The sequence below is a fragment of the Propithecus coquereli genome, unplaced genomic scaffold, assembly GCF_000956105.1.
Source record: "Propithecus coquereli isolate 6110/MARCELLA unplaced genomic scaffold, Pcoq_1.0 Scaffold43, whole genome shotgun sequence".
Classification (NCBI taxonomy): Eukaryota; Metazoa; Chordata; class Mammalia; order Primates; family Indriidae; genus Propithecus; species Propithecus coquereli.
The window spans coordinates 6,594,884-6,621,366 of record NW_012150063.1 but is presented as its reverse complement, the minus strand read 5'-3'; the positions used below and the strand labels follow the sequence as shown (position 1 = coordinate 6,621,366).

The 26,483-nt window shown below is 38.3% G+C and overlaps 1 protein-coding gene across 1 annotated transcript in view; it reads right to left on the bottom strand.

Moving 5' to 3' along the window:
* Nucleotides 1-12,912: 12,912 nt before the first annotated feature.
* Nucleotides 12,913-26,483, bottom strand: part of SLC8A1 (solute carrier family 8 (sodium/calcium exchanger), member 1) — a 333,481-nt gene continuing 319,910 nt past the window's right edge. Inside the window, exon 11 of the mRNA XM_012653809.1 lies at nucleotides 12,913-13,289. Coding sequence (XP_012509263.1) covers nucleotides 12,913-13,289 — 377 coding nt within the window. The remainder of the gene's footprint in view (nucleotides 13,290-26,483) is intronic.

Genomic DNA, 26,483 nt, shown 5'->3' with positions numbered 1-26,483 from the left:
AGCTCTGCCAGGATTGCTTAAGGCAGTCATCAGCAGAAAATGCTTACGGTGTATATTTGTTTTAAAAGAGATGGAAAAAACTATCTTTTCAATTTAGTATTTCCTAACCAAATCTGAAATGGGGGTCAAATTTAAGGTGAGAGGCTTACTGACATATAGAAATACAATGCCTACTGCAACTGAACAGCTCTATATGGAAATGTATAATGAGAGAAGGAAAGGTAATTTTATCCCTAGGCAGAAGTCATAGAAATTACTATAGTTATAACAAAAATATTATCTATTTCAATTTTCTGTCTCAACATCGAGGCTCACAAGACACCTTATCTGCAGCAATGTCAATAATTTTTGTTTACCTCTCCCCCCAACAAATTTAGCTTTGTGACTCAGTGCTGATGAAGCCAGAATATATTACTGCTATGATGTTGAAATCGGTTTTGCCATTTCCGATGACATTCTGTGATTCCTTCAAGAGGAAGCTTACATTCATTCCACTAAACCATTCTTTGTTTATATAAGCAGAGTTCACTGTGCTTGCTTTTTCTTTCTTTCTTTCTTTCTTCTCCCTGAGGAAATGCCTACATTCTCTTGCTATATTTTGTCGGTGTGCAAGTTCGTATTGCTAATGAGGCATTTGGGCTGTGGCAGACCAGTTGGTTGCTAGGGGCAGGATTTAAGTCTTTTTTGCAATCTTTTTGAGTATTCATTTTCTCCATAATGAGGGAGGCATTTAAAAGACAGTTGAATCTGTAGCAAATGAATTTTGTTTTCACCTTCCTTTACAATACTTGTACCTTTAAATATCTTTCTGCCTGGTTATTGCACATCCTCTTTGTAATTCACATACTTTAGTAAAAAATAACTGCTGTCAGTCTCCTTCTTTTAAAAGGTTAAGCACAGAGAATGAAAAATAACAGTGGAATTATAATGGGAAACTGTGTGAACTTAAAGTTTACATTTAGAAGCATAGTGAATTCAGCTTTAAGAAGGTCACTGATTTGGAATCCATTCTAATCTGATTACATTTTCTATTTTATGCCTCTTACAAAGGAAGGAAACTTCTCACTTCCCTTGGGGGAAGGGACACTTCTTTCCAGCAATGCACATAGAATTATTTTAAAATAAATGTTTGGCTAAATTTCTATTAGCTTTCATGTGGTTTTATTAGCTTGACACTTGTGCTGGTAATCACATATTATGGGGAGCAAATGGTTCACAACTTAAAGCACCTTCAGCTCAGACCCACAAGCAGGTGATATCACAGAAGTACTGATTGATCGTGAAAGGCTTGATGCATTCTGGAAAATCAAGTCAATGGCAAAGTCCTTTCATTTAATGATGAGGAAATTCAAATCTAGAGAGATCAATTAAACACTCATTTTCAAAAGAGAAAAAGCCTTTGGGTCTCCTGTGATTATTTGATGTTAAAATGAAAAGAATGTGTGTACTCAGAGATAGGGACTGAGGTTGTCTTCTCTAGTTGGCTGTTAAAAGATGAAAGCTGGAGTTGTAACTCACTAAGATAGAGCCAGATGCCTCAAAGAGCACAGGAAGAGTTAAGAAAATCCAGTGATGAATTAGTATCAACACCCAATAAAAAAAAGCAGCAGTCGTGAAGCAAATGATTTTTATAAGAAGCTTTTTCTAATTTGAAATGTTAAATAAAAGACCATAGGTCAACTATACACAAAGTTTGGCTCATGGTAGACTGTGGATGTGTTAGTTGAGTCTGAATCCATTTATCTCGTTAGTGAAAGAATGTGAAATTAAGAAAATTAATATTTCTGTTTCTATTAAAGGAAGATTTCTTGATAGATTTCATAATGGCCCCATTAAGCAATCTCAAATTGATAAAATGCCTTTAGACCAAAATGGAAAGTTAATTTAATTAGAATGCCATAATGGGACTCTTCCTGACTAAATCCAAGGCTAGTGTTAATTTTCTTAAATTATTCTGTCTTGAATTCTTCATACCATCTTAGGGTGCCTAATATAATACTTTGTATGTTATAAATGCTTGAGGTTTATGGAATTGTATGTCTGAAAAAATATAATAGACTCTAACTTTTGATTTTAAAATTGCTCCACTATCTTGACTGTATAGTTTTTGTCTGTGTGTGTTTTTAAAATTTTTAACTGAATATAAAGTCAGTCAATGATCTTGGAAGACAGACTTGCTAAACTGACTAATTTTCTGTTTTTCAGTTTAACTTCTTTGTGATTCTTCTGATTTAGGTAATTATCCAGTTGATATTTACCTAGCTTCAATCACTTTAAGAAAACTGTTTGTTGAGTACAATGTTAATATAGAGACAATCAGAATGGTGTGTGCTTTTGTACAAAACTTCTGGATCAATCATTGAGGCACCTGGCATTTTTTTCTTTTTTTATTCTGTATGTTACAAGCTTTGGAATGGCTGTTCTAATTCTCCGGAGAGAATTAGAAAATAAAAGGTAGAGTCTGGAGCTACGTCAGTATCCTCCCACAGAATGAGTATGGGGAATATTCCACTGGGAACTAAGACAGATAAAAACTTACCGGGAAGAGCAAAACATCAAGAGAGTCTGACAAAAGCTCTGCCCTCCTCTATAATCCTGCAGCCTGTGCAAAACCTTTCTTTCTTCTTCATTGTTTTCAAATGTTATTAAATATCTTTTCAGTTCCTTTAAAGGGACCCAAACCATTTCTGATTTCTGCACAAAACAAATCCAGTCTTTGGGTAAAGGTATAATAATACTATCTATGACTCTGATGTTGGTTAGTGGATGCTTTCAGCTGTGAAGAGGTATGAATTGATTCTAAACAGTGATGAAGAGATTATTATTTTCATTTTACTAATGACATGACTTCTGGAGTTGAAGTGTCAGAATATTGTCTTGGAAGGAAAAAAATAAAAGGTTATAGACTCTTCATCACTAGGTTCAATTCACTTGTCTGTGCTGCTCCGAGTGTTTTTAAAAATTGGTCCATGGGAATGATAGGTTCACTCTCCACACAGGCAACGAGGCCACAAGCATGTGATTTGAACTGCACAACTCTGGAAAGGTTTAAGTCAAACAGAACAGACTGGTTCAGAGCAGAAAGGAGTCACTGTCGGTAATGTTCACATCAAGTGAAAAAAATACTTTTGGCATTGTTCTAATGCTCATAAACCACATCCAGGAGTGGAGTGAGCTGAGGTGGTAGCATGGCGTGAGGACTGGGATCGGCCCCATCTACTCTGCCTAGTTCCTGACCCCATCTAGTAACCCCCTGGTGATGTTATGACATTAACAGTGCTATGTCTCCCCTGCCCAGAAGCTTGTTTGCCTCTACATACTGTGTGAATGGGAGAGGGGAGGCAGAGGTTGGGCACTGATGTGTTACTAAATCCCATGTCTTAATTAACACCTGTTTTCTGGATAGCTTTGCAAAAATGCAATCTTTGCTTCAGATCTGACATTTAAAACATCTCTCTTTGCTTTGTGTTTAAAGTTTACAAATTCGGTCAAAATGCTAAAAGTGATAAGCAAACTGAGTCCATTTTAAAAGGAAGGACAACTATTTTCCTTTTGACTTTTCTCTCACCATTTGCAGTTATTTCCAAAGAATGTGTATTGGGATTAAGAGTGAGAAGTCAGAGAAGAGGGCACAGAAAGAGAGTTGCTGATGCAACAACTGCTCATGGCTTCTTTGAGTGCTAAACTCATTTTGCAACTAGTTATGGAAAAAATTTCCAATCCATTTTGATGAGAAAGGTACCTTTTTTTTTTTTAAAAAAAAGCAAATCTATGCGGAATTTGTGAGAACAATTTGAGAATATCAAGAATATTTTAAGCCTCATACATACATTTATCATAGCATTATCTGTCTCAAAGATGATACAGAGATTCAAATTTCCTATAGGATTATTGATGACAGTAGAAATCTTGTTCTCCTTAGAGTTTTGGATTGAAACTTTAAAGACAATATTTTCTTGCAAATTTAAAAATAGTTGTAGCTAATAAAAATAACTTGGTTTTCATATGATGTTATCCTTTGCTTAGTGTCAATGCCACAAAAGTTCTATTGATGAAATAGTAATAAAATCAAGTCTTTCTGCCATTTCCATGGGTCAGTGTCTCAAATAGAGTCCAATATGTAATGAAGCAGTTGGTTAAATAGGTTTTAGTGACTGGGCATTGACATTACTGCCTTTTCCAACTCCTTGGAAAAATTTCATGCACCAACTGGCTGAAAGGGCTAGTTTGCTTGTTAGTAGGACCTTGGAGGGACAATGCTAGGGACAAGACACTCAGTATGCATGAAAGCTGAGGGTTGGTTCAGCTAAGAAAATCTAACCTAAACTTCAGCCAGAACGGGATACTCATGGTGGCGGATGATTAGGTATCTGTGGCAGGACTGGGTGGGGCTCCTATTTCTTTCCCCCCAACTTGCCTAAACACATTTTTAGAAAATGCTGACTGGCAGCAGGCTTGGGAACCTGCCTGCTCAGTGCTATGTTTTGAGGGAAACTATAAAATCTCATCCTTTTAATCCCCCAGGATTAGACTTCGACCAGGGTGGTATTTTTAAGAGCTGTTTTCATCACCCCCCAAAAGTCAGAAAGAAACTCTAGTTGATCCTAAAGACTTTATATCAGAAATGCTTGCTACAGAAAGTAACATGAATTAAAAAAAATTTACTTCCGTTTTTAGAAGGATCCATATAATTAATATTACTCTAAGCAGTTTTCGGACAACTTCAAATTCACATCTTCAGCTAAAAAGGGAAAAAAATCAGGAATGTGCTTTCTTCCATGCCTCTCCACCTTTTTCCATGTTTGAAAGAGATCTAATAAAAACGAATATGATCCTGACATGAGCTTTTAGGTCAATCCTAGATATCCAAAAATGTGGTTCAAAACATTTGACACACATCATCTATTTTTGTATTTATGTGCATGTCTCTATGCTCTAGGGAGAGATGGGATGGGGGGATCTAATGCTGAAACAATGACTGATTCCCATAGAAATTGTCTTCTAATTACCATTCCAAATCTTTTCTGGTTGCTTTTGCACTGGTTGAAGTGGAAACTCATGGTAGAAAGAAGTTTGAAAACGACACTAGTATTTGCTGTGCATTAAAAAGCCAGTGTTTCAGAAACCTTTTACTACTGACAGATCTGTCTGGGCCTTGTGGCTTATTCAGGCTAGACTCAAGCTCATTATCCCAACTGAGGTATCAATTATTTAAATATTAACATTAATTCTGAAATGTGAATAACAACATCAAAATGGAATCCTCCTTTTATGAATGAAATTGTTAAATTATCAAATTATAAAGCTTTATGGCTTAAAAAAAACTTTATGGCCTACAAAAAGGAAGAAATGAAAATTATTGAATGCATTTTTTATGAGACATCTGCATAGATCCAAGGTATTCTATAAAATTGCTCCATAATATGGGACAGGGTGCCAAAAGCATACTTTGATTGCCAAAGCCAAGAATTATGTATGCCCAGCTTCGATTTTCATATAAAACCTTAGAATATAAGTTTCAATTGTATCATTGTTTCTGAAAATTGGGAATCTATTAATATAACACTTATATGTAATAGCTTTCAAATATCTTAGATAAGGGTAATCTGTGATTAAATCCTACTTAACACATTTTCTTCGTGCCAATTCTCTCATTTTTAAATATGTTCTTGTCAACAACACAGGTAATTATCATCCAAAATGCCAAATTATGGCACAGGTAATTATCCAAAATGCCAAATAATGCTCATTTATATGAGCATTATTTCAATGTAAAATGTTTCCAGATTTCTTCCTTGGAGTATTTTTCAAAGTTTAAGTTAAGGTGAGTATAGAAAGGTACAGAAAGGAACCTATGGAGAATATTATTTTTCTCAAAACTAGCCATCTGGATCACATCACTTTTATCTTTAATATTTATACAATTTAGTTTATTCTTTGCTTTTTAGGTAAAATATTTCAAAAAGTGGTTATGCACTCGGTTATTTCATAGAATTGTTCTTTCCATTTAAAAAGAATGGGATATAGAGTCAAGTATCTAATCTTCACATTAGAAGGTGGGTGAAAAATTCTCCTTAGAAAATTTATCTCTTGTCCTACTTTGTGGCTTCAGGGGCTCTAATAAAAAGTTTTGTTAATTAAAAGCAGGTTAGGAATAGAGTGAAAGGTCTCTGAAAATCCCTGGGTGGGATCCTTCTAGGTAAATAAATAATTTCCTGTATAGAAGGATGTAGAATCATTCTAATACATTAATTCCCCCACCCCTGAATGCATTCTTGAATTTGGCTAGGTATATCTGTCTTTGCAGTCAACAAATTAGGAGGACTGAGCTGTGTATTAACTGTCAAAGTTGAGAGAGTAACATTGAAGTTGGCTAATTTCTCTCTTGGTGTGTTTTTGGTAATGAATGTCAAGGTTCCTCCTATTTGTAAATCAGGAATATAATACCCACAAAGAAGCACTTGGCCCACTCATATTTCTTAGATGCATGAAAGCTATATATTTTGTTTTTCTATGTTTATATATTATACCTTTGTAGACATGCTCATGGAGATTGGGGATGTGTGTGCGGTCCTCATTCCCAATCCATACCTACATAAATTGATAGAATAAAAGGCCAGGTGGATGGGTGCTGAAGCACGATAAATGTAATTCAAGAGGTATGAAATCAAGAGTACTGTTGTGGTGTGTAACTGTTGGGTATAATCTGTCCTACACATTTATACAGGTACCACACTATGTTCTAATGACTGTTTTCTAGGTGGAATATCATCATATTTGGTTTTTCCTGTGACAAGTTCACTTTCAGAAAAACATGCCCTGAGCAATTGCTTTTAGAATGAGTCTTTTTTCCATTTCTGAGAGGTAATAGCATCACTAAGGGTAATTGAGTATAATGGGAGTAGCCATAGAAGAACTACAAAGGTTGAAATTAGGGAAAGGAAAGATTAAAATTGCATATTCCCAAGGGGACAACTCTGACTCTGAAAAATGTTAGGGCAGCATGATCCTAAAAAATGAGAACCAGCCAAGCAGCTGAAATACTGCATGGATCACAGATAGACAAGGCAATTTCAGGCAAGAAAGACTTCCCGAAAAGATAGGTTTAACTACTTGAAGTTTTAAAGTTATAAAGTAATGCTCTTTCCTAAAAATAAATAAATCGAAATAAACAATTTATATGACCACTGCTTTAAATGCCCCTTAGGGGATTAAATCAGAGGACCTTTGACAAAATTAAAAATTTGGAAAGCCTAAGAGTGCATCTTGGACACTTGGCAGGCAGGGGAATAGTCACAGAATGCCAGATACTTACCATTTCTTGGGCTGGAAAGCTGCAGCACTCTTTCCCTTGGGAGTTCCACCTCTTAGTGGTTGCTCCTTCTATAGATAAGACACTCTGCTTTGTGAGATAATTAACCATGGCCTGAATAAGCTCTAAGATTGAAATATCTAACTATTTCAATTATTTATCTTTCCCATGCTATCCTTGCAGGTGTAATACTATCAGGATTGCCCAACACTTGAGATATTCTGGGTGATTTAAAGACAATGACATGGCTAGAAGTGATTAAGTACATAATAGTTAAAAAAAAAAAAAGCAGAAATGCAATCCATTAACAAAAATCTTTAGGTAGATCTGAACAAAATTGAATGAATCCACTCAAAACAGCATGTTTCTTTTTCTGTAAGACATATATGATTTTGTATGTCTTCTCTGCATAATGCACTCACCTATTTGTTGATTAAAATTCACATTGACCTTTGCTCAGTTTTACCAACAGCTAGAATGCTGTGGCCAAGCAAAGTGATTACTACAAAAAAGCTGAATGCCAATTGTAGGTCGGGGTAAAATCTAATATTATACGTTGTCAATCATAAAATGGCCAAATGTTCTTAAAGTCGTGAAACTACACTCAAGACTTGCTCTGGATGCAACTGTCCAAAACCAGAGAGAGAAAATCAGAATCAAAACAGAGACTCCACATCTTGAGCCCAGAAACACTGGAAGAAGTCTTAAAGGGGCTGATTTAGGTTCTTCAGAAGGTGAAGTTTTGTTACTGTTAGAGAATGGAGGGCTTCATCATCTACCAGAGGAATTTTCTAATTGCTTCCACAAAGTTATCAAATGTATGCAGAACAAACCAATTAGTCTCATTTTATTTTGACAGGTTAGGATCAGGGGCCTTGGGCTGTGGAATCACCAGAGAATCAAACCCCCTGTGGAAAAGGCAGTGTGGGTGGTGAGTTTTCATTAACAGTGAGGCCAGCAGGGAAAGGTGCTGCATCAGGATTCTCAGTGGATGAGAGTCACCTGTCAGGATCTCTGCAGAGTTGTTTACAACAGAACATTTTGTAATTTAATTTCATATTTGCAAAGCAACAAAAAATGAGTGGAATTATGCTATGAACCACAGAGAGCAAAGTACTGTAAATCTTCACTGAGGGAAGGGTAGAATCAGAAAATTTGAACAAATTAAAATTTGCTTATAGAAAGTTGAGAATCAGTGGGCCACAGCATTTTGCTGAAGGGATGTTAAATGGTCAAGGACGCTCTGGTCATTGAATTACTCTTTTTGCTGTTTAAAGAAGTAGATGTTGGCTGCTCATTTTGTGTTAAGCCAAAGGTTGGTACCTAGGAGATATATCAGTTGTTTGATATAATAAAATGTTTGAATTATACCTTATTTCTTTCACACATGAAAGTATGGTACATATGACCATATAAGAATATAATGTGGAATTCTAAAGAAAATTTTAAAGATGATAAGATCAATAAAGCATCGTTTACATGTCCATAATGGACGGATTCTATCTATTGTAGTAAGAACTAAATCCACTGATCTTAATGTAAACTTGCAAATAAAAACATGAACTTTTTTTTTTTGAGACAGTCTCACTCTGTTGCCTCGGCTAGAGTGCAGTTGCATCATCATAGCTCACTACAACCTCAAACTCCTGGGCTCAATTGATCCTCATGCCTCAGCCTCCTGAGTAACTGGGACTATACGCATCCACCACCACATCTGGCTACTTTTTTTTATTTTCTGTAGAGACAGGATCTCACTATGTTGCTCAGGCTGGTCTTGAACTCCTGGCCTCAAGCAATCCTCCCACCCCGGCCTCCCATAGTGCTAGGATTACAGGCATGAGCCACCATGCCTAGCCTTAAGTACATGAACTTTAGGAGTCACATTTTTCCCCCCAAATGGCTATTCCATTTCTGATGCCACTTCTTTTTATCCTATACTATTTTGATTGTATGATATATGAAGTCAATAACTTATATAATTAGAAATTACTAATGTAAGGCAGAAGTTCTACTGGGAATCAAGAAGAATACAGTATATGAAACTAAAATAGCAACTTACTTAGGTATCCCTTGGAAAGCAACTATACTTCTAGTGCTCAGTTTTATTGGGATTGATTGATTTGATACAATCCTCTGCATGCTAAAAAGTTGTCTGACATGTAACTCTTCATGGGTTTATGTTCTTGGATGCAGAATGAATGTAGATAGAGTCATACTAAACAATGTAAAAAAGGAATAGTGAAATGGAGGAATGCCCAACATTTATCTTCGCACTGCACGATAGACCAATCTTCTGACACTGTGTTCTCTTGGGACATTACAAAGAGAACATTGCATGACCAAAGGGTTGACATTTGCAAGAGTGTGATTACTGGATGTCTGCTTTCTTTCTTTTGGGTGAGGATACCAATTGCACAATAAAATCTTTTTGGTCTTTATTTCTTCAAAACATGAAAACAGAAAATGAAGTAGATGACAATGAGAAGAGAGAAAACATTCCATACAGAAAATGCTGTATTACTAGTGATTAAATCAGAAACAATTAGAAACTTTATTTTTCTGTGTCAATAATGTGTACCATTTATAAGGAACAGCACAATTAGTGCACTTTCCCCCCTAAAGCTGTGCACAATACACACAAAATAAAATAATCAAACAAATAAAATGAAATAATTTTACACAACTATAATAATTAATAACAACCCTGAACAACCAGAATCATATTTTCCTATAGAATGAAAATTGAAAAAGCAAACAAACCAAAAAGCTTTGAAATTGAAATTGACCAACAACAAGAATTTCTTAAAGTCCTCTGTGAAAATTTGCTACAGGATTATTGACATTCCTAATATGGCTAAGAAATGAGTGCAAAATCTTCCTAATGTTTAAACAACTTATATCCCTTGGCTATATTTACTTGGTGTTTCTAGGCTAGATTTCCACTTAGTAAATATCTGGGGAAAAAAAAGGATGGGTTAAAGTGTGTCCCCCCCAAAAAAATTAGGTCACCAATGTTGGTGGGCCACGACAGGTTAGTGGTGGGCCTCTAAGACAGATAAGGAATCGTAAAGGTGCGGGTCATAAAAAGTACTGTTGCCAACAAAGATAATAACTGGGATTAACAGAACATTCTCAGTGATTTGGATCACCAATATGAATGCCCTTTTTGGTTTAAAATGGGAAGATATAAATGTCTGCATGTTGGCCAATATTAAAGAGGGTGCTTTCCCAAACCTACGCTTTATACTATCTTAGTTAAAGAAAATCTTGGCTATGTGGGCAATTGCATTTGTGCAGTTTCAGTGTGTTTATGTCAAAGAAGTTTCATAATTGTGTTTTTCCTTGCAAGATAAAACTGTTTTCATATGGCTGCTTTAACCTAACTTGTGAAAATAGCAGTCACATTAACTGTAATCCCCCCAAGGGCAGTGATCTGGGCTGTTGTGTTCATGGTTTAGTCCCTAGGAAGTTTCATACCACCTGGCATATTGAGTGGGTGGGTAATTAGCACTCAATTATTCGTTCAGTCACCAAATGATGTTTATTAAATGTTGAATGATCATGATTACTGAGTGGAAAAAGAGAAAATAAGTATCAACGACTTTAATTTCTCAAGTATCTCTGAATCAATCTAGAGGGCCAGGGATGTCGCCATCCTGAGATTCCTTATAAATAGAGAAGTCTCTCAGAGGTGACCTCTGAGAGACTATTTTTTCTCATTAGTGGACTCACTACTTTGGAATGTTGGGTTTATCCATGTTCTTTGGTATTTTGAAATAGAAAGAGCCATTCCTTTTAAGTGGTTAAAAACCTCCCAGTGCAATCCTCCAGGGAGGCGCTAATGTCATCGAATTGCCTTCTCTTCCATCGTAAGTAGAGGAGATGCACTTCTGAAGGCCTGTTGGTCACCCTGGCTTCTTTCTGAGTCAGGAACTGCTGATATAATCAGAGGGGTCTAGACTGGACAGTGAAATAAACAGGGCTCGAAATAGCCTTTTACATAAAAAAAATAAAACAAACAAACCAGCACTATCTACCATCTGTGCCAGACAGAGCAGATGTGAAATAAATACTTTGGAGGGAAGGGTGTTGCGGAAAGGGTGGCTCTGAAAGCCCAGGCACATCCAACGCATCCGCTTTTCTACAAGGCCTTTCCCCGTGGCCTTCCTGAACTAATGGTGATTCCTAGAGGCCTCTGATGTGTTCCACATGGCTAATTTTCCAAGAAGGTCTTTGTAGTTTGCCTGTTATCGTCTCAATAACTTTAACTTCTCCCCACCTAACATTTATTGCTTCTTAGAAATGAATGTGCAGATCCATGAACAATAGGCCATTTTTCTCCTTTTGTCCCTAGTAATAATCAAACTCAATAACAACAAAAGTAACAACCCAGGTGAAAAGAAAACTCACTATGTCTTCAACGTCCAATCAACGTTGCTGAATGGGAGAACAGTATATACTATACTCTACTATGTACAGATACACTTTGTTTTGTTTTATTTGTTTTTCATCCATGCACTGTGTAACAGGTATCACAACAACATTTCCAAACAGGCACATGAAGAAGGAGCAAAGGTTCAGTTATGACTGGAACAGGATTGTGCAAGCCACGGATGCCTTTGAAAATAAAAGTGACAGACAATCCCAGGCAACAGCAACATGGGCCTGGGACACATATTAATGCAAATGGAAAAGGATGATGTGCTTTTTGAATGGGGTCATTCTTCCTGTTTGCATGGGGGATGGCAGGTGGATAGGAGGCAGAGGGTTGGAATGGGTCACTTAGGGGGTTAGCTGGGCTGGAATGCTAGAATAAGGGCCTTGCTGATCACAGTCCAGAGCTAAAGAGATAAGAAATAAAGGATTTTGCATGTTCCTGGGAATGTAGGTACATTATCTCTGTACCTGTTGAACAGGAGTGCCAGGCATTATACCCTTAAATGTCAGACTATATCCAGAACCATCCCACTTCCTGGCTCTATTCTAGCTCCTATGCTGCTTCTTGGAGGCAGTTTCACCTCAGCTCACATTCCAGAAATAAGCTTCAAATTTGGTAATATAGTGAAGACATGCTTCTTTCTTCTTCCATGCCCAGATCTCTTCTTAATCCAAAATAATTTTTAAAGTGTTTGGAGGAGGTGAGGGGAATCTTCAAATTTAAATTTTTACCAAAAACCATTTACATTTGGATGGTTCATCACCTCCCACAAAGAGAAGCAACAACCCTGACCCTCCCAACAAAACAAAACAAAAATAAGAGCAAAGATCAACCACCTCCCCAATCCCACTGAAAACAAAATCAAAAACAAGAAAACAAATGAAAGCCTTAACAATTTGTGAACCTGGAGAGAGTACAGCCCTTCCAGGCCGAGCTGTAAAGAGGGCCTTGCCTCCGTGCCTTGTTCAACACGACGATGACCCGGGGAATGGGAGGTGATGGTTTCTTACTTCGGCCCTAGTACAGAGTATGCTCTTGAAGCTGGATTCCATCAGCAGGTAGGTGAACATGACAAATGTCAGTTTCCTCTGTTCGTTATACATAATTTTTTATGTATATATATGTATATATATATATAAATTTACTACATCTGATTGTTCCTTTAGAAGCCTTTTATGTGGCAGTAGGCCTCCAGGGAGGAGAAGAAAATGTACAACAGCCACAGGAGCACAAAGAGGGAGGATGTGAGGAGCTTGGCAGTCCGGGGCCCACCCAGCTCACCTCCGATTTCTGGCCTCCGCCGATACAGCAGCACCCCCACATTGATGAAAGCAAAAATGGTGAAGAGAGTGACAGAGAAAGCTAGCGTGCCAGGGGACACTTTGAACTGTTCCCCATTGGCCGCGTGGTAGATGGCAGCGATGGACCAGGCCACGCCGATTCCCAGAAAGACATTCACCGCGTTGCTGCCAGTGACGTTACCTATGGATGCGTCTGCGTACTGGTCCTGGGTGGCTGCCACTTTGCTGGCAAATGTGTCTGCAGAGGAAGAAGAAAAAGGCAAGGACACTCAATTACACTTTTAAAGATGTCTTTGGAGAGATGAAGCTTCAACCGTGTACTGTGGATTCAAACCCTGGCTATAAACCCAGTGACCAAGAGTGGGCTTTGATGTTCCTTTGAATCAGAGTCACGTGGTCAAAAGAGCAGGATCTAGATACCGGGAGGCACGCATTTGGTGCTGGCTGTGTTATGGACTGAGAAAGGGATCTTGGTCGAGTTCTTTATCCACAGATACCACATTTTTTTGTGATATTGAGCTTGCAGGGCAATATTTTTCCACGAGTAATCATAACTCACCTACATCAGAATCAAGTGGGGTTCTTTTAAAGAACGAATATTACAAGACTCCATCCAGCTGTGCCAGGTCACAATAACTGGGGCCCACGAATCCATTTTAACAATATCCCGAAAGATTCTAGGTCATGAAAATTTGAAAATGGCTGCTGCAGGGTATTGTTAAAAGATGCTTTATCAGCAGCTCTGGTTTATAGATGAGAAAGTTAAGGTGTCAGAAGAGATTTTCAAAGATTCAAGAGCAACTCAATAGTGGAATTGAAAAGAAGTGAACTACGATAATAGCTGACGTTTGCCTAGAGCCTTATAAATTCACCTGTATTACTGCATTGATTGTGATGATTCTAGGAGGTGAGTAAACTAGGCTTAGAGATGATAAGTGGTGGGTGCAACATCACACAACTAGGAAGAAGCCATGTTGGGGCTTGAGCTCCGGCCTCCTGTCTTCACGGCTAATGCCTGTTCATTGAGCCATCTTTCCTTTCACTGTGTCATGGGTACCAATGACCATCCTCAAAGCTCTTAGTTCACCAATAATCCTGAATGTATCTCCTTCTGAAGATAGGAAAGCCATGATCCACTACAGGTGGTCCAGCAGCAGTAACTTACACTTCTTGATGAGTACAGCACAGGAGTTTGGAGCACATTTGAGCCTGTGGGTTTCAAATTCTGCCTTCACAACCGACTGTGTGACCTTGGGCAGATTGCTTGATTTGTCTGATCCTCAATTGCCTAATCTTGAAATGGGGACAGAGATGCCTACTTCAGAGTGCTGTTGTTAGGTTGAAATATTATATGTAAAATGCTTTTTATTATGCATTTTGGCAAAAAGTAAGAGTAGCTCTTTTTGTTGTTTTGGAAAGATAATGTATATAGAGCAGTCTAGAACAGTTTAAAAGATGGGGTGGGATCTAAAACAACTCCCTTTATTAAGCATGTAAACAAAACTTGACTGACAAGATATTAGATTCTTGTCTATATGATGCCTAGTTACTGACATCAAAGTCCTTTCAGCTAACTTTGCAAAATACCTTGCACAGTAGTTTTATAGTAGATAATAACGACTTTCAAATTGAACTCACATTTGCAAAGCCAGTAACAGCAAGTATTTTATGAAGACAAGGTGTTGTGTCATCTGCTCTAGTCCTCCGGAGGTCCCCAGCATGCTCTGAATGTGCAGGTAGTCAAGCAATACCTAGACTAGTTTCTCCTCTCTGTTGCTAGTCTGTCGCGACCATCCTTCCTCAGTAAATCTCCAATGGGGACAATACATAAAGCAGGTAGATTTATATCAGCCTATAGAGTCTCATGCTTTACAATGGACAAGGCTATTTAGGCTGCACAGAGGGAGGCTATGACATCTGCAGTATCATATTCTTTCTGAAAGGGACTTGGTCAACCCTGAGGAACTGTCCCATTGATTCTGACCTCTGGCTGTGATGGACAGCAGCTTTGGTTACTATTTTATAATTAAAGAAATAAAGCAAACACTGCTTATTCCATGCCAGACATTATGCTACACAGGTTACATGTATATTCTCATTTAAGCCTCTCACAAGCATTATGGACCTAGATGTTATTATTCCTCTTTTACAATTTTAGAAACTTAAGATGTTGTGATATTATGCCTCTTGGACAGGGTTTTAGTCAGGAGAATGAGAACTTTTAAACCAAGACTGTTCGATTTCAGATCCCATTCTCAGTCCACACCACCCTGTCCCACCCAGGAAGGCTGAAGTTTTCCGGTATCTTAGTCCATTTCATCCACTTCGTCCAGTTCTTTCCACTCAGAAACTCTGGAGCAGGTTCTCACCAAATATGCTCTTTCCTGTATCAAGGGACAAAGACTGAAGACGGTACGGGCACTTTATCAATCCACCCTCCTGGATTTGTGTTGAGCACACATCCATGCAGCCCCACCAGGCCCGTCACAGAGACTGATGAGTAAAAGCAAAGCAAGACAAATCTTAATGGTCTCTTGTACTTCATTATTAAGAGTTAATAGAAGCTGCTGCAGCAGCAGCCTTAAGAAAAAAAGAAAAATTATTTTTCTTTTCTTTTTCAAGGGCAAGTAGCAAAGCAAGGGAAGTAAAGAAGCAAGAGTCCAAGGTGGAGAAAGCGGCTTACAGCTCAGCCTCTGCTGAGGAACACCTGAGATGTTATTCTGAGTGAAAATGGCTGCTAGCACCGGCTGGTGGGGAACAGATGGCCACGTTAGGTGGGGCACTCAGGGGACAGAGTATTCCCTCCTTCTGCTGCAGAACCAAGTGACCTGGAGCTGTTCCATAGCACATACCTGCTTACCTCCCCTGCCACCTGGTGCATGGCACACTGGACTTCCTGGGTACCCTATGGCCACTCAGAAACCCTGGATTTTCTAGATGGCACCTCTGCCACCGCACCAGAAGAGAAGGAGATACAAAATCAAAAGATTTTGGGGGCAGTCCTTTAGGCTGAAATGGAGGGCACACTTGGTTCTGTAGCAATTTCCTCTCCCTCAAGCCATTTTTCAATGGCCTATTAACGTGAACACTGCATGAAAATTCTTACTTGTAATGATATGTTCTGCTTTTCAAATGTATCTTTCTGGGATCCCTAAAAAATAATAGCCAAGCTGACTAGCTTGTCACATAAATGAAACATGTTTTGGGTCTCTTTGAGTCTGGTAGGTTTTATTTACTTGGGTTAGGCATCAGGTCTTTTGTCTATTTTTATTTTCAATTCAAAAGCTATGTAAAAAAAATATTGTAGGAACACACGCAAATCCAAACAATTAACCTTAGCTCCAACAGAGGGAACTCTGTTTTCCAAATGAAGTGGGATGGCTTCTCCCCAAATTACCTGCTTTGCTGCTTAGTGCAGAGAGCAACACACCACATACCATATGTTAGGTGCTGCCAAGCCCTACCCAGAACACTAAGTTTGTAACCTGCTTAGGGTTGAACAAGAGAATATACCATTCCCTAAAGTAAAATCCAAGAAATAACTACTGTCTTGGTCTCAGAGGGGATGTAATCATATTCAGAGCTTGGCCAATTCAATATAAACATAAATGAACAAGATTTTCGATGTGTTTGGCATAAATTAAGACATGTTGACAATAATATATATGTGTTTTCTTACATATATACCCCAGGCCAGGTTTCTAATAGGAATTTTTGCTATTAACTCCCACCTTAAATTCTGATGAATTTTAGATCAGTCGTATAGTCTTAGACTTTTGGTCCTGCCTTCTTGGTACATATTACTGTAAATCAATAAGAGGGAAGAGTTTTGGGGGGAGGGAGCACGGCTGGGATTAAACTACACATCACAAAGTCAGGACCATAATTATTCGCTGCAGATTTGTCTCAAGTTCACTGTATACGACCTTGGCCAAGTCATCTGGTCAATATGCAAGAATAGGATAACACCCTCCCTTTTCCTCCAGAAATTATTTTTTACCTGGATTTCTTAAATGTTACCTATAGACTAAGCCTTAAACATCTCTTCTGTAAAAACTGTTGTTCTTACAGTCTTGCAGGCCAGACACAAGGTTTATGTATGATCTAGAGCAAGGATTTCACCCCAGATGGTTCATCTTATCCTTGACTCTCAACATGCTTTGGGTGCCAGCTATTCAATTCTAAATTGATTTCTGCTCAGGAACTGACAGTGCAGGTGATTTTAACTGGAGTCCATCATGGGTATGAGGTATGGTTGCTTCCCCCAGCACCTATGAATTACTGACAATTAATGAGACAGCCCAGGTGTACAGGGCTTCAGGGGTAGTAGTGGCAAAAGCCTCATCAAGGAGACACTCTTGGCCCTTCTGCCTATCTATATGTTTTGGGACAAGTCACTTCACTCTTTTAGATTCCAGTTTCCTCATTTACAATGAAGAATTTAGTTGAGCGTATCTCTAAGACTCTAACTTTACTGTTTGAGTCGTGCACAGAATACACCAAAATACTAACTTCATATACAGTGTATGATTTTGGTTTTTTTTTCTATAGGAGTTTGTACATGACCACTCTTCTGCATAAGAACTGACTAATAATAATAAATATCTTCCAATGTTAAAGAATAAATGACCTAAATGAAATATCTGAGGATCCTAGAAAGAAAGATCTCAAGACCTAAAAATATTGCAATTGATCAAACTGTGGCAATATTTATGAAATTAAACTACATAGCACGATCATTTACCTTTTAAAATCAGGTAAGAAGTGTTGGCAAAATTATTAACTTCGAATCACTCTGATTGGCCATCCATTTATAGGAAGGAGACGGGATACAAATGGTGGCGGGAGATGATGATGTTTCCAAGGCTATGTCTGATGTCAATAAAGTTTGTACATCACTGGCATCAGAAATATCTGGAGAGTTTTGTTAAAAAAGAATGTGGATTTGGGGTTTCATCCTAGACCCATTTAATCAGATTCTCTGAGGAAGGGATACTAGAATATGCATTTTAACAAGTGCTTTAGGCTATTCTTGTTTACACCAAGGTTTGAGAACCACAGGAAAATGGGAGCTAATGTTCCAAGTGCCTACAGCTTGGGGGGCTTCCTGGGAGTAATAGATGTTTGAGTTTCAGGGAAGCAGCTAACTGGGAAGAAGTAAGAAGCGGTTGTTTCTTTTAGAAACATCGATGCCCTCAGACATAGTGGTTGTTTGGCTCATAAAACAACTTGGGTGGGCTTGGTGGGGATGCTGGGGCTACTTCATCGTGGCTCCTTCCCCATTCAACTTATAAGATGCTCCTATTTTTTTTAAACCTTGTTTCAGCACAGCTACCTTAAAAGACCAAGGGAGGGGGGAAAATCTGCCTAAATTTGTTGAACTGTGGCTGTTCTGCTTGCCAGGGTGGAAGCTTGTCTACTTCATAAGGTTTGGAAGGGAATGAGTTAACATGAACGGCACTCAGAGTAGGGGCTGGCACTTAATGAGTGCTCAGTATTATTAGCTATTTTTATAACATAACAGAGCCAGATCCCAAGAGAATCCATACATGGTAGGGAATTCTGACTTACATTAATGATTCTAAACTTTTAAGGAGTTATAACATCCTTTAAAAAGAATTATTAATTTTACGATCCTTTGCATTTAAAAGTATGATAGAGCATAACAGTATTCTTAAATCAAAGAGATTCTTACTTATTTCACTTTGAAAAGTTCAATTAACCAAAGTCATAAAAGGACATTAGAAAGCTTCTGGTTTAAGCCATCTTACTGGTGGCTGTAAGGCAGGTGTCTGCCTGAACAATGTATATGCTGCTAGCTCTCTAATCTGTCCCCCTTCTATGCACTCTTCCGTCTTGCTCTTTTAGAATTCAAAGAGAAATACTGTTTCTTTATGTGCTAACTCTTCTGCCATCACTGAGGACCTTTGATAAGCTTTTGTCTTGAGTTGTGATATTTATTTACCCAAGTAAATATAAAAACCACACTCACTCACATATACACACTTGCTTCATGGGTTCACGTGAAAAGAATCCTTTTTGGCTTCCAAGTGCAGTTACAGAGATAAGGGAATTGCTGTTGTTTGAATGATTAATAATCAGGTAGGAGATGAGTTGAAAAAATTGAAAAAGGGAAAAACATGAAATTTGTGCCCATAAAAGTTGTCCCTGAAGAGAGTGAAAAAGAAATGGAGACAGTGACATGACCTATTTTTAGAAGAGGAGGAAACAGTGGAGAGTAAAAAGCTCAAGAGGACCCGCGTTGGCAGGATCAGAGGACCTATTTCCAGTCATTTTTATCCCCAGCTACAAATCAGAATCAGCAGGACAACTTTTGAAATGACTGACTTGCTAGCCCACCCCGAGTTTCTGCTTAATTGATCTGACATGTGGTGGGAGCAGCTCCCCCAACCCGATGGGGATCCACTCACAACCCTGGTTTCTTCATCCCTGTAAAGAGGACAGTGACACCTCCCCTGGATTAACTGAGGTAATGATGTCCGCGACGGCTCTGATACATAGATTAAAAGAAAAAAAGCAACCATTTTTGTTATCAAACAACAAATTAATTATATTTCATTTTTACATGCTAACTTGAAGTTTGCACTTGGCAGAGGTACCCCTGGGGCTTGGTTTTCCTATTATGTATCTGAAATCCTGCTATTTTAAGTTCAAAGAAAGAGATTAATTCTAATTAAAAGAGAAAAATAATGGGGGTTTATTTTCCAGGGAACACAAAGCAGAGAAAAGAAAAAGCACAAACCAACAATGCTATTTGATCTGCTTTCCAAACTGTGATTTGATACATGTTCTCAAAAGAAAATGATAATATTCTACTCTTAAACACACCTAGAATAGGATTATTTTGCAGCGCAATGTTCACAAATGCCCAAGAGAGATCCAAGGGGTGTTGACAAGGACTAGATAACTGCCACATTTGAAAATGGACAAAAGGTTCAAAGAAAATATCAAGAAGCTTGATCATGTTCAACCCCAACTGTAACTACACAGTGGTAGAGCAGCTGATCATTTGGAAAAAAAAAAAAATGAATAAAACTGTTCTATATAGAAACATTGCCTGACTCCTTTAGCAAAGTCTAATATATTGACATGGATCTGAAACAGATTAAGAAGGAGCTATTTTCATGAAAGACTCTTCATTCTTTAAGACCAATAATGGAGATCATTGACTGATAAAGAAACTGTTTTAGTTCCTGGTTTCTCCTGGCATTACGTTTTTCCTGTCTTTATAGTACTTAAAAATGGGCTTGAATAAATGTACTTTTTAAAATAGCATGAAGTTTTTGATATTTTCAATTTTGAGCCATGATTTTGTTACTTTTATCATAGCTCTTTATTTTAATAATGCCAAATCTATGAGGGTAAAAAGTTGGTAAGACTTGGCCAAGCAATAATCGCTTAATTTTTAAGAGGAAAAAGGCAAGGGTAGATTTAAGGCTAAAACAAATAGCTGGATGAATTGTCATTTTACGCAGCCAGATTGTTTGTTATTATATAGATACAACTGAAACTCCCTTCTTGCCCCAAACTTAGGGTTGCCCTGCACAGAACAGTGTCCTCTGGTTCACTTCTCCTCCCTTCCCAATAACCTCTCTCTTTCTCTCTCTCAACCTTCTTGCATTTGAAGCCTGTTTCTTTCTTCTATGCTTTGTTCTATTTTTGGAACAAAAATAGAATCTGAATCTTCTCAACTTCTCTTCCCTTCTTTCCTACTTTAGAGATGGTTAAACTTCCAACCATGTCTTGCTAGAATCAGAGATAGCTGAGCAGGATCAGATAGAAAAGCTGTACTATAACTTGGAAAAAAAATAAGGAAAAGAGATAAATAAGGCTCACTCGCGGTAGCCTTAATGGGTTATGAAGGAACTTCCTTGTCAGATGGATTATATTGATATGATCCTAAGTCTATGGATCTAGACAATACACTGAAGATACGGACACGCACATTTACCCTGTGGGTGTCTACCCAGTTATTTATTGCACACAGACAACCTCTTTTCAAAACGGTTGCTTTGTGCATTATAAGTTCAGAAAAACAGGAAAACTATTAAAAGCAGGCAAATGGAGGCAACTCGATAAACAGAAAAGGTCACGGCATACAACCCCAATCTGGCACAGGAGGCAGCGGGTGATGTTTGAGGGCAGGTGAGACTTATAGGGACTTTTAAAAAATTCTGATAGCTCACCCATTTTGGCTCCCACCTTGCTGCGATTTGGTGTGAAATTTCCCCCATTAACTCATTCCTATGGATTAATCATATGTTAAAAAAAAGCATATGTGTCTGTCAAAAGTTTGAAAAGTCCTCAAACTCCTTGACCCAGTAATTCTACTTCTGGGGATTTAGAAATAATTTTACCAATGTGCAAGTTTATATAAGGAATTAGTAAGAGATTAGTCCAAGTAGAATTTTTACATTAGAGAAAAATTAGAAACAATTTAATTGTCCATTATTTTTGATAAAATAAATTGCAACTTCATATAATATTGTGCAGCTGTTAAAATCATGATGTACAGGTACACTAATAAAAATGTTCATGACACTCTGCTAAGTGAGAGGCAGGTTAGTTAACTATGCCTAGTATCAGTCCATGAAAAAGTGTGGGTAAATATTTGGTATATATCTGTATACACACTTCTGTGCAATTTATATAAATGCCCCAGGATTTTAAAATTTGGAAGGTAGACACAAGAATGCAAATGGATGGCCAGATTGCAGGATTTCTTTTTCACTGTTTGTTTATTAATGTTTCCTATTTGATTTACAAAGAGTATGTATCCTATTTGATTTACAAAGAGTATGTGTTATCGAAAGGCTAATAAATATATATTAAACATAGACTGATAAAAATAACAGGGTTTGTCTAGGAATGAATGGAGGGTTGAATTTCAGCCTTTTTCTGGTCCTTTTGGGTATGTCATTAGTCATGGTTATGCTAGATTAATCCTTAGATAGAAGGCATGCTATATATTACATATAGAGTAGGCACATCTCTGTATGTGTGGAGGGTGAGGAGGGTGGGGAGGGGGGAATGGAAGAGGAGAAATCCTGGTCATCAGGGGCTAATCTGGAGTCTAGGGTCAGGAGGGTGTCCAGGACAGACCACAAAGTACAACAAGAATCCTATAAAACAACTTCACCCATGATGAAAGTTTGCCCAACTCCATTTGTTAAGGGAGGATGGATCTGTGTCTTCGTTTCCTTCCAACCACTCCCGTCAGGGAACGATGTATTGCGGAGCAGCAGCACCAAATCCTCTCTTAATGTTATGCTTTGTGTTACCGTTATATTTTATTTGCTAACAGTATGTTTTACTGACTTCAACCACAAAATTGCTTCACATATTCACTTAACCTGACAAATACATTTTACAAGCCTGTTACGAGATTCATGTCCTTGAGATGTCTGGGAAGGGGAGATAATGCCCAAGTCTTTTATCATTTGTACTCCGGCTCTTACTAGATATGTAATTTGTAATGCAAAGACCAGAAAATAAAGGCGTGGAGCTCTACCCAAGCTGCTAAGAATATGCAATGAGGCTGAGCCCTTATGTAAACGTTGCTCCTTGTCTCTCTCACACGCACCTAGCATGGCTCCTCGTAGATAATAAACATCTTTTGACAAATATCTCTTATTTTTACAGAGTTTTATAATTTTCAGAGCACTTCCATGGATGTCATACTATTTGCTGTTCCTGACAATTCTGAGGTGGGAGGTGGTTGGGAACTGCTACCCTCAGTCCTATTTTTTCAGGGAAAGAAAGTGAAGCTCGTTAGGGGTCAGAAGAGATGTGAATGCAGGTGGTGGGATTAGAACCCACATCCTGTGATTCCTGGTGTTCAGGTTCTCACGCTGCTGGCTCATTTCCAGGATCCTTCGTCAACTTGCCAGATAATACCCCCCATGCTCTGAACCTGTTAACACATTTATATTACCTAACTCCCAGGGCTGCTGTGGGTTTCAAAGAGATAAATTATACAAACACACTTTTTAAACAAGGAAGCTATGCATATGTAGTTAGTATTGAAGTGATTTTTGTGTTAGATGCACATATTCTGCCCTCATGAAACCTTCATTAATCACGGGTGCCTTAATGTGATCATTTGTTGGCTATTCCAAAGGCATAAATGACCCAGAATATTTAGATTGGGGGAGAAAGGGTGTTGGGGAGAAAAATCCAGGGCACTGGGGTGCTCTCTGTTGAGAACAGATGTAGGGGTGACACGAGACTACCAGCTGCCAGAGAGAGAAGGAAAAATAATTCAAAGGCATTATTTGAAGTAGGAAGAAAGAAAAAGAAAAAGTAACACATTCACAGTTTCTAAGACTAGACCTGCCTGGGTAAGTCTGTGGGGGTGTGAGGTGTGGTAAGAACCAGAGGTTTGAAGTGTAATTTGCCAAAGATTAGTGGTGCAAACAGTCAAACCTCCCTATTAAAATACTCCCCCACCCAACACGAGCACTTTCTATTCCATGACTCCACGATCTGGTTTTATTTCTTCTTAACAATGTTCATTTTCTTTGCTATCTGAAAGTTCATATTTTTGTAAAGAACCAGTTTTAGTCTTACTACATGGGATTAGACATACCATCATCTTGTTTATCCCTTTACCTCTGCCATGCAGAACGGTGCCTAGTACGTAATGGGTGCTCATTAAATATGTGCAGTGAATGAATGAAAAGAAGTGCAGTCTGGTGGTGAAGCCTGTGTTTTGGTCACTCGATCATACTACTTCCTTTTTAAAAATTTTTAAAAAATGGTATGCATCTCTTTTTTTTCTCTTCCTTCCTTCCTTCCTTCCTTCCTTCCTTCCTTCCTTCCTTCCTTCCTTCCTTCCTTCCTTCCTCTCTCTCTCTTTTTCTTTCCTTCTTTCTTTCTGTTTTTTTTTTACAGAGTCTCCCTCTGTCGCCTAGGCTGGAGTGCAGTGGTGCGATCATAGCTCACAGCATCCTCCAACTCTGGGGCTCAAGTGAGCCTCCTGCCGTGGCCGGGATTACAAGCATGAGCCACTGCACCTGCCTCATCTGCTTTTTAATACTTTTATGACTTGTGTAGAGGAAAAACCACTTTAATATTTGATAATCAAGATGTCACATTGCTTCAGAGACTCATTTTGGGATTCCTAGTTAGCTATTGGCATTTTCACAGTACAGTTTTTCATTCTGAATATTTCTTGTCACTAATGTGCCACTGTAGACTCAGTTCAAGTGTAGAAGCTATAGAAGATAGGGCTTATTTCTTCCCCTCAGGACAAGAACACTTGATATGGCAGAAGTTATTGGAGTCAGGCTCTTCTATGTGGTTTGTCCTCTTTCTCCCTAAAACACAGACTAAAGGGCAGGCAGCACCTCCAGCGACTTCCAGTGCCGACTCCCCTTGAGCAACCTGAGCTGCTGTCCTCTAGTTTGACAAGTGGGGTAGTTTTGGGGCTCTGGTTTGCCATATTTCAGCTATCTGAAGCCTCACCACATAGAATTTTTCAGAGAAGGACATTTTTATGATCGTTTTGCACATCTGTGCTTAGTTGTTATTTTGCAACTGTAACTCAGGATTGACAGACTGTGATTAATCCTCCGCTGGGCCCATTTGTGGGCCCCAGTGGGGATTATTTTAGTTTGGAGCCATAGTAAGATTTGCTTGTTTGTCTCCACCCATGATTTTTTACAGTGATAACCTAATAATAGCTTGCAATTTACGGAGGGCCATGCCAAAAAGCCCCCTGGGCTCCAGAGGGGCTGGCAGGGCCTGGGGGGAGCACAACAAATAATTTCCTGATTGTAAATAATAGAACCCAAATAAGCCATGTCCTCCTTGTCCAGGAAATATAGGATTTATATGTGCTGAGCTAAACAAAGGTTATCAAATACGGTCACTAACAGAGTTAGTGATTTTGGATCACATGCTGGAAAAGGTGGCTGAACAATGCAAGGCATTTTATGGATTTCAATCCTTTTCTGGAATGAAGCACAGTATAAACAAGTAATATAGAGCTTATGTTTCATTCCTGAGAAAAGGCAGGATGTGAGGTCTGTGTGCTGAGGAGCGATGATGGCATTCCAGTTGGCATTATGCATAAATGCCAAGCACCATGATTTCATATCTATAATATGCACTATCCCAAACAGACAGTACAATTCTTTTACGGCCACACGTAAAATTTGCCTTTTAAATTGAGTTAGCATTTTATTTGCCCTCTCTTCTAAAAACACCAGTGGCTTAAATTCATTTTGTTGTCCATGCAGGGCCCATGACATGGTAATTAAGTTATGCCCATATTTTTCTTCTTTCGAATTTAGGAACAATGTGTCATTCTTGTCCAGGGAGCACATAGCCTCTGATCAATAGGCCTTGATCTCTGCACTTTCTTCCTAATGGCTGCGATGGATTTGCATTGATCCAGGGGCCAACAGCCAGCATCTACAGGGTGACTCCCTGGGATCACGGATGAGAGTAAGAAGCTAAATTTGAGAGCTGCCTCCTTAGCATTGTGTTGTGATCAACTGACTGAATTGGTCAAGGCCATTTAGCATTTATATATCATTAAACATGTGATATTACCCTAAGATTCTAAGTGCTCATTCTAAGCGTTGTTGTGTGATTTTCGCACCCAGTAATTTGTAATGTGTGAACCGAGATTACTCTTGAGGGGAGGGAAGTGAGATTGTTTTTAAAATGGTGTACAAATCCATATATGCACAAAGCAATGAAGATCAAAAAATATATGTAGTTTATAAATGTCTATAGAGATTTTGTGATGAGTAAAATAATTTTAAAATCTTACAGAATCCATGGTAAGTTTTGACATGTATTATGAGAGTAAGTACAAGTACTACCACATAAAGAATTCATGATATTTTTATATACAAATTAGTCCTTGTGAAAGATTGAGAAAAGACAAATCTATTGAGTCAGAAAGTCCATGAGCGCTTGCCCGGGGCTGGAGTAGAAACGGGGATTACCTGTAAATGGCCACGAGGGATTTTATTGGGGTGATGAAATGTTCTCAAACTGGATTAGGGTAATGGCACCAAGACTCTGTGAATTTACTAAAAATCATTGAATTGTATATACTTTAAATGGGAGATTTTTAAAGTTATGTAAATTATGCCTCAATAAAGCTGTTAAAAGACGCAGACTGAGGCTACATTTAAAAGAAAAGAAAAAAAAACAAAATGAAACAGTGGTCCTTGAAAGGTTTCATTGTCATTACCTTATTTTCAACTGTGAAAAGGGAGAAATGAAAGTCATCACTCTTGTTAGTCTGCATGGAGCAAAAAGGCCTAATGCTTTTGCTAAGCTTGATGCTCACTCCCTTTGGAATACTCCCTGACACTAAAAAGAATGAGAAATTTACATTCATTCACATCGCACATGAATAACACCAACCCTTCAAACAGAAAACACACACACA